The 19,960-nt window shown below is 44.5% G+C and overlaps 1 protein-coding gene across 3 annotated transcripts in view; it reads right to left on the minus strand.

Annotated features, from left to right (window-relative positions):
- LOC110528298 (citron Rho-interacting kinase-like) overlaps positions 1–19,709 on the minus strand; it is a 49,514-nt gene extending 29,805 nt beyond the window's left edge. For 2 of the 3 annotated variants that reach the window (XM_090242326.1, XM_090242325.1), the window contains exons 1-16: positions 19,340–19,709; positions 16,741–16,847; positions 16,167–16,310; positions 15,786–15,905; positions 9,480–9,650; positions 9,219–9,272; positions 8,891–8,944; positions 8,140–8,280; positions 7,888–8,013; positions 7,236–7,331; positions 6,860–6,976; positions 5,532–5,641; positions 5,042–5,216; positions 4,401–4,598; positions 4,105–4,158; positions 3,756–3,953 (exon numbers count right to left, since the gene is read on the minus strand). In XM_090242326.1, coding sequence (XP_090098452.1) covers positions 3,756–3,953; positions 4,105–4,158; positions 4,401–4,598; positions 5,042–5,216; positions 5,532–5,641; positions 6,860–6,976; positions 7,236–7,331; positions 7,888–8,013; positions 8,140–8,280; positions 8,891–8,944; positions 9,219–9,272; positions 9,480–9,650; positions 15,786–15,905; positions 16,167–16,310 — 1,758 coding nt within the window. In that variant the 5' untranslated portion in view covers positions 16,741–16,847; positions 19,340–19,709. The remainder of the gene's footprint in view (positions 1–3,755; positions 3,954–4,104; positions 4,159–4,400; positions 4,599–5,041; positions 5,217–5,531; positions 5,642–6,859; positions 6,977–7,235; positions 7,332–7,887; positions 8,014–8,139; positions 8,281–8,890; positions 8,945–9,218; positions 9,273–9,479; positions 9,651–15,785; positions 15,906–16,166; positions 16,311–16,740; positions 16,848–19,339) is intronic. The other variant, XM_090242327.1, reaches the window with a different exon arrangement.
- Positions 19,710–19,960: the final 251 nt, after the last annotated feature.

Consider the following 19,960-nt stretch of genomic DNA (forward strand, 5'->3'; position numbering starts at 1 on the left):
AAGCCCTTGAACAAGTCTACTGAATTGAAGCTGCTCACTCAGAACGACCCTGGACTAGTCATGAACTTACAGGACAAGAGACATAAACTGAGGTCGTTTCTGCATGAAAGAGTGAATGGTTCCTTGATTAGGTCTCATTTCGCTTCCCTCAAGGATATGGATGCTCCTAGCGCTTAAAAAAAAACCTAGGACAGTCGACATTGCAACGTAAACAGATGGCCTGCCTTCTTCTCCCTGATGGGAAGGTGACCACGGATGACAGTGAAATGCGAGGATTGTGACTCTCTGTGTACTGAACAGTTGTTACACAGTCTTCCTCAATTGGGACCTGAGCAGAGAGTCGCATTGGACTCATTGACATTACACTGCAAGAGCTGTCCAAAGCAGTTATGCAGCTTTCAACAGGCATCGATGGTTTACCATCTGAGTTTTATAAGCACTTTTGGGGGTCTATTGGGGAGGATTTTTATGAAGTGGTGTGTGAATCCTTTCATGAGGGTTCTCTTCCTGTATCCTGTCAACGTGCGGTGCTTTCACTGTTGCCAAAAAAGAGGGATTTGGCTCTCATAAAAAATTGGAGAACTGTTGCTTTGCTGTGCGCAGAATACAAAATTGTTTCTAAATGTCTCTCAAACAGGTTGAAAGAGTGTCTGGGATTGTTGATCCACAAGGACCAGTCCTACTGTGTACCTGATCGCTCTATCGTTGACAACTTGTTTCTGATAAGAGATATTTTAGACATTTGTAAACTGTCTGATGTAAATGTGGGTTTACTTTCTTTGGATCAGGAGAAGGCTTTTGATCGTGTGGACCACCAGTACTTGTTTAAAACGATGAAAGCCTTTGGGTTTGGGGATGTTATTTTGTCTTGGATGAATTTACTGTATGCTGGGGCCTCGTGTATGGTGAAGGTGGGGGGTGGTTTGAGTTGCCCTATCCCTGTCCAAAGGGGCATCAGGCAGGCAGTTATATAGTCTGGCGATTGAACTAATGCTTTGTTTTTTAAGAGGGAAGCTTACTGGTTTCTCTGTGCCAGGTGTAATGAAGGGTCCCACAATAGCACTGTCTGCGTATGCAGATGACGTGACAGTTTTTATTACAGGGGGTGAGGATGTTAAGGTTCTCTCAAACGCTTTAAAGGTGTATGAGGGGGCCTCCTCAGCTAGAGTCAATTGGGGAAAGAGTGAAGCGCTGTGGGCAGGTCAGCTTCAGATGGGGTCCGCTCCACGGTTACCAGGGTGGCTTCAGTGGGGCAGAGATGGGATGAAGACAGTGTTTTTTTTCTAGGCTCTGATGTCTTTCAGAAAAAGAACTGGGAGGGTGTAGTGGAGAAGGTGTGTGCCAGACTGTCAAGATGGAAATGGTTGCTGCCCCAGCTGTCTTATAGGGGAAGGGTACTGGTAGCTAATAATCTTGCTGCCTCTACCCTGTGGCACAGACTAATGATTTTGCAGCCACCAAAGGGTCTGATACAAGAGCTTCAGAGGACCCTTGTCAATTTCTTCTGGTCTGGACAACACTGGATTAAAGCTGCAGCCCTGTACCTGCCACTGCACGAGGGTGGGCAAGGATTGGTGAACATTTCCTCTTGAATGATGGCTTTCCGGCTTCATGCAGCCCAGAGACTGTTGTACAGTGACGGTTCTAGCTGGGTCGACACAGCCTACACACTGATGAGGAGAGCGGGCTGTTTGGGCTTAGACAAGCACCTTTTCCTCTTAAAGCTGGAGGGGGGTGAGTTGCCTGGCCTGACTCCATTTTATCAGTCTGTTATGCAGGTTTGGAGGGTTCTTGCCAAATCCCGTAAGGTCTGCACGCCACCAGGAATGTGGCTTTTTGAAGAGCCTCTTTTTTACAACACTGCCATCCAGTCCCGTGCTCTGGGTTCAGCCAGCCTGCGTTCATGCCTGTTAAGCGTGGGGTGTACCAAGCTGGGTCATCTGATGCAGAGCAGGAGCAGGTCGTTGGAGAAGCTGGGAGAAAGAGCAGGGATCCGATCATCTCGCCTACTGAGGAAGGTCGTCGCTGAGGTCTGTGACTCCTTGCCAGTACTTAATCTGCAGTATGTGACTGACACTTCCAATTCTGATCAGTGGAAGGAGGGTCTGGATTATGTGTTCCCTGCACTGATTGTTAGTGCTGTGATGGGGGCATTCGAGGAGGATGTGGGGATGCTGCTTTCCTTCGATACCCCGGAGCTGGGGGAGTTCAAGGAGGTGGGAAAGAAGGCCATGTACAGAATATGTGTAAAGGTGTCCCATGCCTCTTCCCTGGAAGGGGTAAAATCGACGAGGTGGGCGGGTGTGCTTGGTCCAGGTGCCTCCCCAAAAGGATGTTGGCGATCATTATACAAACTGCCTATTGATAAGAGGACAGCTGACCTCCAATGGAGGATAATACATGGAGCCATAGCCACCAACATGCATCTGGTACACCTGGATCCTACTGTTGGGGAGGGGTGTCCATTCTGTGCTGAGTCTGAAACTCTGGTACATCTGTTTTTACAGTGTCCCAGGTTGGTCGGGATGATTGACCTGATCACTAATTGGTTCTCAGTGTTGGGAGAGGTTTTCTCTTCCCAACTGTACATATTCGGGCCAAAGTACAGGTTCAGTCAAAAGGGTGTAGTTGTGTTGCTTAATTTTGTGTTAGGGGCAGCAAAATTTGCGATATGGAAGACCCGAAAGAACAGTATTCGTGGACAGGGGTCTGTGGATGTGGTGGGAATGCTGGAGGGAATGTTGGCAGTGAGACTAGGGGTTGAGTTTGCCTATTATAAACTTGTCAACAATATTGATATGTTTTTGAGTATATGGGGTATTCAGAGGCTGTTGTGTTTAGTTACTGGGGAGGAGGAATTGGAGTTGTGTTTTTAATTGATGTGTAACTATGGTTTTGTATGAGTATTTATGTGTTGTGTGCTCTCAGACCCAATAAAGATGATTTAAAACTCTCTCTCTCTCTCGCTCTCTCTCGAGACCGAGTCCCACCCCCTGTCACTCTTGGAGCGCATTTGTTGTTGCTTGACAACGAGACACTTTCATTCAGTCTGCATGGTCAATGCAGCACATGCAACAATGTTGTTTCCAATTTGATCTTATTATAAATCCACAAGCGTTCCATACTTACAATATTAGTTTGTAAGCAAACGTAGCTAGCTAATACGGAACATCACTTTGGTTCCTACCCTGTCACAATAACTCGTCCATGGCATTTTCATTCATTCATATGTCAAGCAACACTGTATTCAAAGTGCCCACTATTATTTATGTTCTAACTATATAATTATAATAAACATTATATTTCCATGATTCCAAAAGTTCACCCAAGTGTTTTGGTCTAAATCGCAATTGCAACATTTGGTTAAAAATAAGGCCTAGTATTTTGTCCATATCGTGGCAGTGTGGAAATGATCTGATGTGAGTGCAGGAAATGCAGAAATGTATGGAAATGCAGGAAATGATTTTAGGTTGAATTGAACAGTATAAAACAATCAGAATGGAGAAAGACCCATTGAAATCACTTAGAATATGTGTTGCCACCCTAGGGTCATAAAGTACATTCAGAACTTTTGTTAATCTAAAACACAAAATACTGTAAAAAATGTGAAAAATACCATGATATGATATTTTGGCCATATCTCCCAGCCCCAGGTACATCTGTTCTTCAGTCATTGAACGTAGTATCACAAACATTCAACAAACATTCAGGAAGTTAGAGAGAACAAATGATGAGCAATCAGCAAAGTCTGTCACCTGTTTCTGGTTGTTGAGGTGCATCTCTCGGTCGGCCACCTCGCGGCGGAGGCAGTCCACGTCCTGCCCCAGCTGCAGGCGGTCGTCCGTCTCGTCCGTGGCCTCATCCAGCTGCTTGGATAGGTAAAAGTTCTGTCGGTTCAGCTCGGCGTTCTCCTGGCTCAGCTGGGTCAGCTGCTCCTCTAGGTCTGTTATCACCTGATGGGGGGGGGGGGGGGGGGGGGGAACACACACAACTGAACAGAACTCAATAAGTAGTAGTGTTTCATTGCTTTGCTTGAACGCACAAAAAAGTCAACATGCTATACCACCATTTCCTGCGTTTAGAATTTGTTGGAATTCCACTTACTGAGCAACTGTCTCTCAGGGCATCAAACTTGCGTTGGATTTCATCTCTGTGAGCCTGAAAAAACAAAAAGGATTATGAGTTTGATTCCTGGGGCCACCCGCGACTGAAATGTACTCACACATGACTAAGTCACTTTGGATAAAAGCATCTGCTAAATGGCATATATTATTATGTATTATTATTCTTGACCTCTGGTGTGATTTACATGAGGCAGGTTGGTTGTGTATGTGTGTGTATGGCTGTGCAGGTTGACTTGTCTGGTTGTCCTGCCAACGTCCTCTCATATCCTTTCCTACCCTGAGGGCGGTGATCTCCTCCTCGGCCTCGGCGGTGGTGTCCTCCAGCTCTGTCTTGGCCTGCTGCAGCTGGCTCTCCAGGGCATGGCGTGCTGCTTGCAGCCCACTGATCTGGGACTCCCGCTCCTGCAACGACAATGTCAGCTCCGTCACCTGACGCTTGATCTCCAGCTTCTGCTCATCGTGCTCCAGGCCCATCTAGAACACCAAAGGTTAAAGGGTCAGAGGTTAAAAGGTCATCGCTTTGCTTTGGTTTTTATAATACATGGGTGTGGGTCTAATCAAGTATTAATTGTTTCTTTGGAACAGAGAAAGTTGCTTGAGGTGATGTATCACTTGAAACAACAACTGAAGTTGCATGCAAGTAGCTTGGTGTAAATGTCAGCCAAAGTCAACACTTTTAGGGCTGGTTTCTCAGACACTGATTAAGTCTGGTCCTGGCCTAGAAATCACTTTCAATGGAGATGTTCATGGTTTTTAGTCCAGGACTAGGCTTAATCAGTGTCTAGGAAACCAGCCAATAAAGTCTTATTGTTGCACCATACAAGGGGCCCCTTCTCCTTTCCTCTGGATCCTCTCCCATTTATCAAATTTCCCCTCTGGGGATCAATGAAGTTTATTCAATTCACTTCAACTCTGACCTCTCTGAGCCTGGTCTCCATCTCCAGCAGACGGCTCCTCTTGCTCAGCTCCTGCTGGTTCATCTTCTCAAGGTGCTCCTCCAGCTTGGCGTTCTGGGCCTCCAGCTTCCCCGCCTGGGACTCCAGATAGAACTTCTGCTGCCTCAGCTCCGAGATCATCTCCTCCTGGGCTTTCCTGCCACACACAGAGAGAGAGAGAGAGAGAGAGAGAGAGAGAGAGAGAGAGAGAGAGAGAGAGAGAGAGAGAGAGAGAGAGAGAGAGAGAGAGAGAGAGAGAGAGAGAGAGAGAGAGAGAGAGAGAGAGAGAGAGAGAGAGAGAGAGAGAGAGAGAGAGAGAGAGAGAGAGATACCATTGAGGTTTCAACCCAAAATGCATTGTTTGGGGATAATAGTAAACTTATTTGGCATTATATGCAACTTTGGTTCTCTAAAGGGATGGCATGAGGGTTTAGTTGGGTGTGGAGTCCCAGTTGAAGGCCACCATACTCACACATTTTTCTGGGTGTAGATGCTACTGTTAGCGGCTAGCTTGCTGGCCTCGGAGAGCTCGGCGATCCGTTGTTCCAGATTCTTCATCTTGGAGTCCATAGCGTTGATAGTCTGGAAAAAAGGGAAGTGCATCACACTTTGATGTAAATATTTTAAATAATATGTGAAATAAAAAACACATTTAATGCATTTCTACCTTTCAATTTAAGGGAACATAAATTGAGAACTGTGCCAGGGCGGGTGTGAAAAATGTCACAAGGCAGCACTGTATCACAATAATTGAGACGTGTCTGCAAAGTGATCCTATCTATTTATGAAGCCAAACGCTTTCATCACACACAAAAAAATTGGTTCATTGTTCATCACTTCCATCAAAACACTGACATTTGAAACTGTTTAAGAAATGGTAGAAGATTGTAGCCAGACCCATATGTTCAGACTGGGACTAAATATAAAAGCCATATAAATTAAACATATGGCTCTGATTGTAGGTGCCGTATTGAAACGCTAGAAGAATAGAATACATAGGCTAAAGCTACATTTAGGTGCAGGCCAGAGTCCCTTTCTGTCAATGTCAAACGTCGTCTGGCTCTGGTCCAAAAGCCTATTAGCGGGAGCTAACTCAAGTCTATCACATCAATGAGATTACAGACTTAATCCAGGACTTTGCAGAGTGACCCGGTGTAACAGAATACTCTAAATTATCCCAGCCTTTAACCTCCACAAGATTCCCATTGACAAATTGAGCGTAGCGCCAAAGAAAACAAACAGAACTTAGCCCATAAACATGTCAGAGAATCTGTCCTCAAACAATCACAAGCTGTAGCAGAGATCTCTGAGGCTCCTGCCTACATGGCCCCTTTTATTCAGCTTGCTCACTTAAATTGGCTTGCCCCTGTTCTATAACATGCAGCTTATGATGCGTTTCATTCAATGTTCTCATCTCCACTTTTATCTACAGTCTCGCGACTGACCGACTTACACACAAGCGAATGAATTCATTAATGTTCACTTTGCACAGAATTTTCCTCTCCAAAATGCAAGCACTGTTGCACTACACAGTCCTGCACCTACTGTATGGACAATCAACAAAGCTTTGTGCAGAACATTTTTAAACAACTAGATTCAAAGTGCAGTCAGTTAAAAAGTGCAGAGTTCGCTAGTTAAAACTTTTTCGGCAGCGCCTTGTTTCATGTTGGTTTCTTAACACTGTTTGATCACTGAATTGAACAGGAGAAATAAGGCTGGAGCAGAATTGATGAGATTGAGTTCTACTTGTTTCTCTGACAATGTATTATTTATATACATCTCTGTGAAAATGGTCCTTACTGCTTTCTGTTCACTTAGGAGCTTGCACTTCTCCCGGGCCTCTTCCTGGTGGTGGGCCCGTCTGAACTCCAAGCTCTCCTTGTCTGCCAGGTCCACCTTCATCTGGGCCTCAAGGACCTGGGTAGTGTTCAGCAGGGAGAAAAACTGAAACAGTGAATGCGGCGGTACTACCGGACCATGTCCAATAAGAACACAGATTTCTGTTTTTCAGTTGCAAACATTGTTTTGCCACGGTCTACCGTTTTGAACATGACCCCTGGTTGAAGGGGATCAACAAAGCCAGGTGACCAGGAAGCTGACTTGTCCACACTTTTCAATATAGAAAGACAGCCTGCTCATCATGCAGGTCGCAAGGATGACTGAAAGTCCACTCTACCTTAATTTTGTCCTCGTAGAGCTTCTCCTTCTGCACCAGGTGAGTCTCCATCCGCTGGGCTGTGGACTGGGTCTCCCTCAGGTTCTCCTCCAGCTCCTGTACCAGCAAACACACACAGCCATGAATATCCACAATGTACACAATATAACAAGAAGAAACTACAAAATGAACCTAAAAGGAAACACAGTATGGATGATGAAAGCACAATCTACACTGTCACTAAGTTCATGACAGAGAAACTCGCTTGCAAGAGCTGTTTGTCCATGACACAGTGGTAGTGGTGGCCTTTCATGCTGGAGTGCAGCCCAGCCAGTGTGAATGTGTAAGGAAAGATGTCCCCTGTGTGAGCGGCGAATCTGTTGTGGCTTGTGACAGCAGGCGGGACATCCCAAGAGAAAGAAATGTGTGTGTATGCGTGCCATGGGGCAGCAAGCAGGGTATTCCCTGTGTGTGTGTGTGTGTGTGTGTGTGTGTTTGTGTGTGTGTGTGTGTGTGTGTGTGTGTGCATCCGACCGTGCATATGTATACGACTGTGTGTGTGTGTATGTGCCCACTCTACCCTGTGTTCTGGGATAAGGGGGTAAGGAAGAGAGGGATAGAGGAATGGAGGGGAGTCAGCGTATTAAGAGGAACTTTATCCCTCAACTCTCACCAGGATCTTATCAGCCATCTGCTGGATCTGCTGGGATTTGGTCTGGATATCGTCCTTCAGCTTGTTCTCCCTCCGCTCCACCATCTCCAGACGCTTCACCTGGTTCTCCAGGGTCTTCTTACCCTCCTGCAGGACACACAACGTTCAAGTTCATAATAATACCCACAGGACAGTCAACGACACTGAAATACATGGATATTACAATGCAAACAATAAAACAAACAATCACAAATATGACTGTCTAGTCTGTACCTCGGTCTCTCTGAGACGTCGTCGGAGGGTGTCGCTGGGGTCGGCCTTGCTTCGCAGGCGCTCCAGCTCCCGCTCCAGACGTTCTTTAGCCTGCCGGATGTTCTGCAACAGCTCTGTGGCTTCTGTGCTGGCTTTCACCGCCTGGGGGTCAAGGGTCAAATGAAACAGCGTGTGGAGACAACAAAGCCCCTTAGACTTCATTACTTTTTAATGTCAAGTTTTCCAACACACAGCGAGCAAAGGTCATGACACAATGCAAATAGATGGCTTTTTATTTTTGGATTTAATCTTTATTTAACTAGGCAAGTCAGTTAAGAACAAATTCTTATTTTACAATATCGGCCTACCCCGGCCAAACCCTCCCCTAACCCGGACGACGCTGGGCCAAATGTGCGCCGCCCTATGGGACACCCGATCACGGCCGGTTGTGATACAACCCGGGATCAAACCAGGGTCTGTAGGGACGCCTCTGGCACTGAGATGCAGTGCCACTCGGGAGCATTTAGCCAAGAATATTTTTTTTTATCACAACTGGTGTCAATTGTGAATGTCAATGACTCATTACATCAAAACTATTCAGCGCTTTGTACCTATTGGACCACAGTGATGACAGCTGATGACTAACTATTAATTTGGGTCCATTAAAGGGATAGGTCAACCTTTTTTGGCAAATATCTAACAACATTTCTAATTATCAGTTCAAGCAATTTCCATAGTGTGTCTCGTCAGAAGAAAACAATAGAAAATGTACCTTTGAAAGTTTGTCTTGGAGTTCCTGGATTTTCACTTGCTGTTCAGCATTGGTCTGAAAAACAGTATGAAAGATTAGCTGACTAATGTCAATGTGTGAAATTGATCTATTAATAATGGGACCCAATCTCTGCATGCTGAAGAAGGCGGAGGCCAAAATGCATCAGTGCAAGGCAATACATACATTTGTGATATTATCCCTTTCATTCCCTATGGACTTTACAAAACGAGGATTCAGAACCCAACCATTTTAAAGAGTATGGGTGAGCACATTGCCTATTATCTCCTCAGCAATACAGTTCATCCATGGACATGACATTAGAACATACCTTCTCCAGTTTGCAAAGAAGCTCCTCTACCTCGGTCTTCCCTTGCTCCTTCGCCTTGAGGAGACATGCAGACATGTTAGCATTCACAGTTCACAACAACTGTAGATTACTTTCAGTGGCAACACAGGAAAAACCTCCTCTCCTGGCCTACTCAGTTTCACACACACACACACACACACACACACACACACACACACACACACACACACACACACACACACACACACACACACACACACACACACACACACACACACACACCTTTTGGATTCTCTGCTGGTAGTCCACAGCCTTCCTCTTGAGTTCCTCGCTAGTGTTCCGGGAGTCTCGAAGCTCTGACTCGTACAGGTCACTACGGCGCCGGGCGGCCGACAGGTCCTCTTCCAGCTGTCTGATAGTGACCTGCATTTCCTCCAGCTGGGCATGGTACTCCTGAAGCAGAAGGCAAAGGAAGAGACATAATATACAGTGTTGTGTTCGAGACCACCTAAAGCGATACCTAATCAAGACCGGAGCGAATCGAGTCAAGACCAAGACCCGGAGAGGGGGGTGAGACCGAGTCAAGACCGAGACCGGGAGGGAGACTAGCGGTCCGAGCCCAGAAAATGACAATGGCTGTAAGACCATGACTGTAATTTTGTCAAATCGTTACCACAATAAGAGTTCAGAATGTGCAGTATTTCTGTGTTCATATTTCAGAAAAACATATGGATCTTTTAAACATTCAGAATGGTGAAAAAAAATGCATGCTGAGGGCAAACAGAGCCACTCTACAAATGTTTACAAACCCAAACACAGTGGGGAACAATAAGAGGTTGCAACAATCACTACCTAGTTCCAAACTGCCTCTGGAAGCAATGTCAGCACAATAACCATTCGTCGGAAGCTTTATGAAATGGGTTTCCATGGCTGAGCAGCCGCACACAAGCCTAAGTTCACCATTTGCAATGCCAAGCATCGCCTGGAGTGGTGTAAAGCTCACCGCCATTGGACTCTGGAGCAGTGGAAATGCATTCTCTGGAGTGATGAATCATGCTTCAAAATCTGTCGGTCCGACGTCAAATCTGGGTTTGGCGGATGCCAGAAGAATGCTACCTGCTCAAATGCGTAGTGCCAGCTGTAAAGTTTGGTGGGGGAGGAATGATTGTATGGGGCTGTTTCTCATGGTTTTGGCTAGACCCCTTAGTTCAAGTGAAGGGAGATCTTAACGCTACAGCATACAATTACATTCTAGACGATTCTGTGCTTCTAACTTTGTGGCAACAGTTTGGGGAAAGCCCTTTCCTCTTTCAGCATGACAATGCCCCCGTGCACAAAGCGAGGTCCATACAGAAATGTTTTGTCGGGATTGGTGTGGAAGAACTTGACTGGCCTGCACAGAGCCCTGACCTCAACCCCATGGGATGGATTGGAACGCCGACTGCGAGCCAGGCCTAATTGCCCGACCTCACTAATGCTCTTGTAGCTGAATGGAAGCAAGTCCCCACAACAATGTTCCAACATCTAGTGGAAAACCTTCCCAGAAGAGTGGAAGCTGTTGTAGCAGCAAAGAGGGGACAAACTCCATATTAATGCCCGTGATTTTGGAATGAGATGTTCTTCGAGCAGGTGTCCACATACTTTTGATCGTGTAGTGTATCATAAGTAGAAATACCAACCAGCTACCGATGTCATTCTTCTGTGAGCTGCTCCATGTGACAACCAGTTGAGAGCTACACGCTCTTGCTGCCTGCAGATAATATAATGCTGAAACTAGGCTGTGTGTGCTGTGCGCATGTGAATATATTTGACGTGTTTTGCGAATGTGTAGGCTACGTTGTGCATGATTTCGCTATTGTACTACATCATTAATATGTCGTATACCTCCACTACACTACTTTGATACACAACAGAAGGGATTAAGAAGTAAGTATACGCAATGCCCACTGAAAAAAAGTGTGTATCGGGCATATACCTGTTTATAGCCACTAGCCCTTTTGTGTTTTACAAAAAGTGCACTCTCCTACATGATTTCTGGAATTACGGTTGCTGTCCTTTTATCATCAAGAGCCAGTCACACACCGAAGGCCTATGTCCAATAGGTTCGCCAACATGTCTATAATAGATCTAAAGACTTTTGTAACAATTTCCCCGTCTCCCCTTACTAATAGTGAGCACACAACTTTCTGAATGGAAGCTGATAATTGAGTTCCTTACTCCGCTGGTCTGGTTACAAGTACTCACTGTTCGAGACCAAGTAGAAATGTATGCTAAAATTTATGAAATAAAAAACTCTGAAATCTACAAACACAATAACCCATAATGACAAAGCGAAAACAGGTTTTTCATATTTTTTGATAATTTATCAAAAATAAAAACAACTCTTGTTTTCATAAATATTCAATATTCCTTTGCTATGAGACTGTCCGGTTTCCATTGATCATCCGTGAGACATTTCTACAAGTTGATTGGAGTCCACCTGTGGTAAATTAAATTAGTTGGACATTATTTTGGAAAGGCACACACCTGTCTATATAAGGTCCTACAGTTGACAGTGCATGTCGGATCAAAAACCAAGCCATGAGGTCAAAGGAATTGTCCGTAGAGCTCCGATTCAGGATTGTGTCGAGGCACAGATCTGGGGAAAGGTACCAAAACATTTCTAAAGCATTGAAGGTCCCCAATAACTCAGTGGCCTCCATCATTCTTAAATGGAAGAAGTTTGGAACCACCAAGACTCTTCCTCGAGCTGGCTGCCTGGCCAAACTGAGCAATCGGGGGAGAAGTTCCTTGGTCAGAGAGATGACCAAGAACCTGATGGTCATTCTGACAGAGCTTTAGAGTTCCTCTGTGGGGATGGGAGAACCTTCCAGAAGGACAACCATCTCTGCAGCACTCCACCAATCAGGCCTTTATGGTAGAGTGGAAGCCACTCCTCAGTAAAAGGCACATTACAGCCCGCTTGGAGTTTGCCAAAAGGCACCTAAAGACTCTGACCATGAGAAACCAGATTCTCTGGTCTGATGAAACCAAGATTGAAGTCTTTGGCCTGAATGTCAAGTGTCACATCTGGAGAAAACCTGGCACCATCCCTACTGTGAAGCATGGTGGTTGCAGCATCATGCTGTGGGGATGTTTTTCAGCGGTAGGGACTGGGAGACGAGTCAGGATCGAGGGGAAGATGAACAGAGCAAAGTACAGAGAGATTCTTGATGAAAACCTTCTCCATAGCACTCAGGACCTCCGACTGTGGCTAATGTTCACTTTCCAACAGGACAACGACCCTAAGCACACAGCCAAGACAACACAGGAGTGGCTTCGGGACAAGTCTCTGAATGTCTTTGAGTGGCCCAGCCAGAGCCCGGATTTGAACACGATCGAACGTCTCTGGAGAAACCTGAAAATAGCTGTGCAGTGACGCCTGAGAGCTAATTTTAAATTATGAAACATTGCGAGCTACTCATACATTTTACCCTAGCTTTCAAATAGGCTTTCTTTGTATTTTTCTGAATTCTGTTTTTCCTCGTTTGGGATTTTTTCAGTTTTTCACTCTCAAAATTACTACTATTCATAGAGAAACAATACAATTTGATGTTCTGAGTCCATGTCCATGCTTAAATCAGAAATGGAAAAGCATTTTAAAGGGCTGAAAAAAAATCTCTCTCTCACGAATTGAATGAGACATGCGCGCACCACAGACATGCAGGGGCAACGTTGCTGAAAATTATTTGGGAGACTGTGGTAACTTTAACTTTTTAATGCCAATGTTGAATTGACTGGATAGTAGCCGGGAGCTTGAGGTGTCTTATACCTGTGATATTTTTTCATGACATTTTGCGTTGGAACACATGAAAAACACATACACTTTCAGAATTGTTTGGTGAGCTACTCATAGGTGGGCTGTGATCAACCTATTGGAGATCCCTGCTATACTTACATCCAGCCTTCAGGATGGCAAACCGCTTCCTTATAATCATTATAAGCCAAGGCTTTTGACTCTGGCTTTCGACTCTGTCAATCACAACATTCTTATTGGCAGACTCAACAGCCTTGGTTTCTCAAATGATTGCCTCGCCTGGTTTACCAACTACTTCTCTGATAGAGTTCAGTGTGTCAAATCGGAGGGCCTGTTGTCTGGACCTCTGACAGTCTCTATGGGTGTGCCACAGGGTTAAATTCTCGGGCCGACTCTCTTTTCTGTATACATCAATGATGTTGCTCTTGCTGCTGGTGATTATCTGATCCACCTCTACGCAGACGACACCATTCTGTATACTTCTGGCCCTCCTTGAACACTGTGTTAACTAACCTCCAGACGAGCTTCAATGCCATACAACTCTCCTTCCGTGGCCTCCAACTGCTCTTAAACGAAAGTAAAACTAAATGCATGCTTTTCAGTCGATCGCTGCCCGCACCTGCTTGCCCGTCCAGCATCACTACTCTGGACGGCTCTGACTTAGAGTACGTGGACAACTACAAATACCTGGGTGTCTGGTTAGACTGTAAACTCTCCTTCCAGACTCACATTAAGCATCTCCAATCCAAAATTAAATCTAGAATCGGCTTCCTATATCGCATCAAAGCATCCTTCACTCATGCTGCCAAACATACCCTCGTAAAACTGACCATCCTTCCGATCCTTACTTTGGTGATGTCATCTATAAAATAGCCTCCAACACTCTACTCAACAAACTGGATGCAGTCTATCACAGTGCCATCCGTTTTGTCACCAAAGCCCCATACACCACCCACCATTGCGACCTGTACGCTCTCGTTGGTTGGCCCTCGCTTCATTCTCGTCAAACCCACTGGCTACAGGTTATCTACAAGTCTCTGCTAGGTAAAGCCCCGCCTTATCTCAGCTCACTGGTCACCATAGCAGCACCCACTCGTAGCACGTGCTCCAGCAGGTATATCTCACTGGTCACCCCCAAAGCCAATTCCTCCTTTGGTCGTGTTTCCTTCCAGTTCTCTGTTGCCCATGACTGGAACGAATTGCAAAAATCTCTGAAGCTGGAGACTCACATCTCCCTCACTAGCTTTAAGCACCAGCTGTCAGAGCAGTTTACAGATCACTGCACCTGTACTTAGCCTATCTGTAAACAGCCCATCTATCTACCTACCTCACCCCCATACTGGTATTTATTTATTTATTTATTTTGCTCCTTTGCACCCCAGTATCTCTACCTGCACATTCATCTTCTGCCGATCTACCATTCCAGTGTTTAATTGCTATATTGTAATTACTTCGCCACCATGGCCTATTTATTTCCTTAACTTACCGCATTTGCACTCACTGTATTTAGACTTTTTGTTTTCTTTTGTTCTACTGTATTATTGACTGTATGTTTTGTTTATTCCATGTGTAACTCTGTGTTGTTGTATGTGTCGAATTGCTACGCTTTATCTTGGCCAGGTCGCAGTTGCAAATGAGAACTTGTTCTCAACTAGCCTACCTGGTTAAATAAAGGTGAAAAAATAAAAAATAATAATACAAATGTATTGTCAAAATAAAAAGTACGCTTTTCCATTTATGATTCACCAACCTATTTCTAATTGATAATATCCGACCAGGGCTGGTTTGTTGTACTAACAGCCGTAGAATGAGCCTCTCATTGAGACGGTGGGGTTAAACGGCTTGTACTAACAGCTGTAGAATTAGCTTCTCATTGAGACAGTGGGTTTATACGGCTTATTGTACTAACAGCCGTAGAATGAGCCTTTCTGCTGCTGGACAGTATATGATGATGAATCACAGACAAAAAGCCTGATCCCTGCTAAGCCTGATCCCTATGGTGGGTGTGGAACTCTCCCTCTCTCATACTGCTTACTGCCACAGAGGGCATCATCCACTGGCTCCTAGATGTCCTACCACAGAGATTCACACCAGACCAGAGAGTTAGACTGCAGAGCTACGCCAGGCTAGTTTCTACAAAGGATTGTGTGTGTATCACAGAATTGAGTTATAAGAAAGATAAATACTGTCGTGAGAGGAATTGGTAATGAATGCAATGTACTGCATTAAAGTGTATATGCATTGGAAATGTGAAAGAGTTTCCTGTATGATGGATGTTCCAATGATGAACTTATAATGCATAATATGAGGCAGAGATGGAAGAGCAGAACAGTAACACTGGACTGGCTAGGCCTAGGCTACACAATGAACTAAAATGGTTCTCATCAACCATTCAGTGATTTCAGGAGTCCTGATCATAGATATACATCATTGGTTCTTACTAGAGTGAATTTTATTTGTTCTGGATTTGGGAACGTCTACAAAATGGTGTTTCCTTTAGAAGAACATCTAACAAGGGGATATGTCTTGAGTTTTGGACACAACCTTAGTTTGTGTTACAACTCAAAGGCAGAGGGTTAGTTAGTAGGTTTGGTGCCGTATGTATCAAGTGTCTCAGAGTAGGTGCTGATTTAGGATCCGTCTAGCCTTTTACGTCATACGGATAGGCTAAGATGGATGGACAGAGGGGTCTGATCCTAGATCAGAACTCATACTCTGAGATGCTTGATGCATACGACCCTTGGTGTGAGTTTAGTAAGCATGATGTTCACCGTAGGGGAGTATAATTCTACCTGTTCCTTGATCTCCTGCATCTTGTTGCCCTGCTCTCTGATGTCATGCAGCAGCTGCAGAGCCTTGTCATCCTCCTGAGACACCTCCACACGGGCTGCCTCCAGGCTGCGCTTTAAGCTCTGTTCAAATGCATATATCACACACACATACATGCATGCACAAAAAAAAACGCACAAAACACATGCGCACGTGTCACTTTGTAATTGAATCACAATGCATTAAAATATATCACCTCAATGTATTTTACTGCAACATTGATGTAACAGTATACACGCTATAAGGTAGTCACACTGAACTCTGATGTACTGTATGTATAGATGTAGATAAGAAACCAACACACTGACATATTTTGAGATCATGCACTATAATAAGGTACTTACGCTGCACTCTGTGATGTAGGTGGCCAGGTCCTGCTCCAGGATGGTCCTCTGGGTCTCAGAGGCCTTAAGCTCCACATCCTTTTGGTGCAGAACTGACTCCAGGTCAGTCATCTTGCGCTGAAACCTAGAGATCTCCTGCTCCATCTAGGGCGTAAGCCACAAGAGACAGCGGAATGTTGTACTGTCACTCAAAGGTTTCTCAGAGTTGTATACAATTTTATCAAAGGAGAAGGGATATTGTCACTCAAAAGGTGCTTATATTTAAAGTTTGCCCTATATCACTGTCAATGTCACAAGATAGGGCAGGTGATATCTGGTAATAAATACATAATTAATTAACTGTTATTGATTGGTTTAAAAGCTGATTCTAGATAAGACTATATTGTTTATAGTTGCACTGAAATCAATACCCAGCTAGAGAGTCTGCCATGTATGCTATGCTGCGCATCATCCACATTCTAACTCCACTACAATCTCCTAATTTCTCCGTGATTTTCAATTAGTTATTAAAATAAAGATAAAATGCTCATTAACATGTGGCCCATTTCCCAAAAAAAAAGAAGCTGCACATTACCTTGTGACATTTGTCTTGAGTTTCAACTAGTTCTTTGCTTTTTAATATGAAGCTTTTTCTCCATGGAGTTGGTTTTGGCAGGAGAGTTGAGGCCTGAAGCCACTGGCCTAGGAAAAGACATAGGGGAGAACACATTTAATACACCATTCTCACCATTCAAAAATAAATACATTTTGAATTGAACGCAAAGACATATGCTACTTGAGTTTGACAAATATGTGTAATTCTTATTGGCACTCAATAGCTTATTTCATGACTGCCATTCAAGCTAAAAAATTATGCATTTATAATACCATTTCATTTAGCTTTGCTTGAAAGCAACTAGGCTTATTTCTTCTCTCAATATAATTTGGTGCAGCGTCTATCTATTCTAGACTATGTTGAGTCAATCTGAAAAGTCAAGACCGAGTCGGCAGACATTGAATTTGAAGTCAATCCTCTAATGCTTAGAAGGTTCGTTTGTGGTAATTAGATGACTGATTGAGAGGATTAAGATATTAAAGGGAAGGTACAATAAATCCACCGCTTGATGTCGGAGGACGGAACTATCGACTTCAAATAAGACTTTCTTCACTTGTTTTTTTATCATAGGCTTCATTGTTTTGGGGCTTGTGCTTTTGTTGTCATAGGAGTAAACAAATGATGTCTAGACCTAACTCTTAAAAAATGAAGACTTATCTTGCTGTCATTCCTTCACCACTACAGATCACAATATATCATAGAAATTAAGCGCTATGTGTAAGCTTAAATCTCACAGGGATCCATTTAGTTTTCTGGCCAGCTCTGATGGAAAACGTGCTTTTATAGATTCAATCAAAAAGGATTATGTTTGAACCATTTTGTATTTTCCCTGACTACTATAAAAAGATGTGAATGACATTAATGAATATTTGCATATGCATATAATATAGATTCCACTTTCACCAATATCTCACAGAGAATCTTGTTTACATAACGACAAATGGTCTGTCAAATTATGAACATACAAACCATGAGAAAATAGTCAAATGTCTAAATAGAAATCTGCTGTGTAAACACAACAGCACATTTCCTAGAGTTATCAGTTTCACCAAAACATTAATACAGATTGAAACTGACTGATACATTGAAATGACAGAAATGGGTACATGCATCCACCAAAATCAGCACCAGTTTTCCTTGAGGGCGTACTGAGCGAGATATATCCCTCATCTCAATGCCCCTGGGAGAGAAGGAGGCTGGCGAACAGCGAACACACAATGGGTATTGCTGCCGGCATCACACTGTACAGAGGTAATAGATGGATGGTCAGTGCTGGCTACATTGTCTAAGATAGCCAGGACTGATGGCTGGGCAGGTTCTGTGTGGTTACATGTTTGCCCAGGTCAGCTACAGGAGATCCCATCTGCTCCAAGTCTGCTAAACAGATGTCCATTTGCATTTTGCCTAGATTGATCTGCATTTTCCCCTCATTGGGCATAACGAGCATTTTAATAAATTCTGCATAGGCAACACAAACTTATATCTTGATTGAGCTGCTTGTTTGTTATCCTTAAAAGCAGAGCAAAAAAGAAAACCTAAAACAGATCACTGTTTGTTAGAGCGCTACAGCACCTTGGGAGAGAAGAAAAACATGTGAATGTAAAAACAGGGAAGAGAGCGGGGGAGAGAGAAAGAAAGGGAGAACAATGGGGGTGGGGACAAATAACATCCCGGTTTCCATAGAAATACATTATCTTCACCAATCTGCATCCCTCCTTTCTCTGACTAGCCCAATCTTGCTTTTTGTTTAGTATTTTTTTTGTCTTTTTGTCCTCCTGCTCCTCTGCATCTAGCAGCTTCTGCAATTAACCTGCCACAAGGAACAGTTAGTGCTAGAAATGCAGCTGGTGCATTATTAGGGAATTAGCATTTATCAAACCCCTAACTAGTTGAGTCAATTACCAACCAAACCACCCCACTGACAAACTGGCAAAGCCGTTATACACCAAGGGGCAATAACAAAGACAGAGTCCTTTAACATGCACACAACTGGGGAGAAGAGGGAGAGTCTCCTCTACCTCACAGCAGTGCACGACATCACACACTCACCGGAATACCAACCAGCTCTGTGAAGGTTCAATAATAGAAGAAAGCTACATTCTCCTACCACACAGCTCTGATCGGTCTGATCTCCACAGCAGTCGAAGAGGTAGACAGATGCCAACAAACCACTGGCACTCCTCTTATTCTCAATCCCAACATGAATTTCTCAATCAGACAGCTGTGTTTCAATGGTAAAACGGTCAGTTAGAATGCATGAAATAGGGGCTTGTCTCCAAGGAGACAGGAGAGAGGGGGGGAATCCCCTCATTCTGTCTGACAGCACATCGCCAACAAGCCATTATAAAGCCACCAGCCAAGCACTGCCACTGCAGGATGAGAAAAAACAGCCAATACACCCAGGCAGCATATAGAAAGACTTGGTTGGAGGATACATGGAGAGTGTTGCTGTGGAGTTGCTGTGGCAATGCTCAATTTCAACCCACAAGGCAAACCAGCCACCACCTGTGACTGACACTTATCAAGGGGAGAGGAGAGGGGTTCGACTGACTGACGCAGCTCAAGGTACAGTACTTACTCAGACTTGGCCAGTGCTGTCAACTCCCTGCTGAAGAACCAGCCTAGAAAGGGCAGGTCCTGGCCCTGGAAGCTCGGCCGCACAGGGTCTCGCTAGGCGTCCGCTGGCCAGGGCCGAGGCTTCTCCGGAGGCTCCTCAAAATTGGAGGTATCATCTTCGGCGCGGAGCGTCGGAAGTAAGGGAGGGAGGGCTGCGTGAGGAGGGAAGGGAGAACGAATGAGGAAGAGAGGGGAGAGTGTGAGAGAGGTAAGCCGTGAAAGAGGCAACAGATTTTTTTTAAATGGGGGAAGTGATAGAAGAGTGAGGCAGGAGAGGGGATGTAGCACAGCAACTGGCGTACACACACACACACGCACACACAATCTCCTCTGTCTCCCTCCCCCTCTCCCATTAATACATACTCTGTAGTGTCTCCCTCTCTCTCTTTCACTGCAGCATCTCGGGCTAATCAGCTGGAGCCCTATAGCCTAGCACTCTATCTGCTCTGCTCTGCACTCACTCAATTGTCAACAAACACAGCCCCACAACACACAAACACAAACCAATCACACAAACCCACACACAATTCTCTGCATTTCAGACACACAGCATTCACACCATCCAATGATAATCTTTAACAGT

Source organism: Oncorhynchus mykiss, chromosome 7, assembly GCF_057628025.1.
Source record: "Oncorhynchus mykiss isolate SJ-2025 chromosome 7, ASM5762802v1, whole genome shotgun sequence".
NCBI classification, from domain to species: domain Eukaryota; kingdom Metazoa; phylum Chordata; class Actinopteri; order Salmoniformes; family Salmonidae; genus Oncorhynchus; species Oncorhynchus mykiss.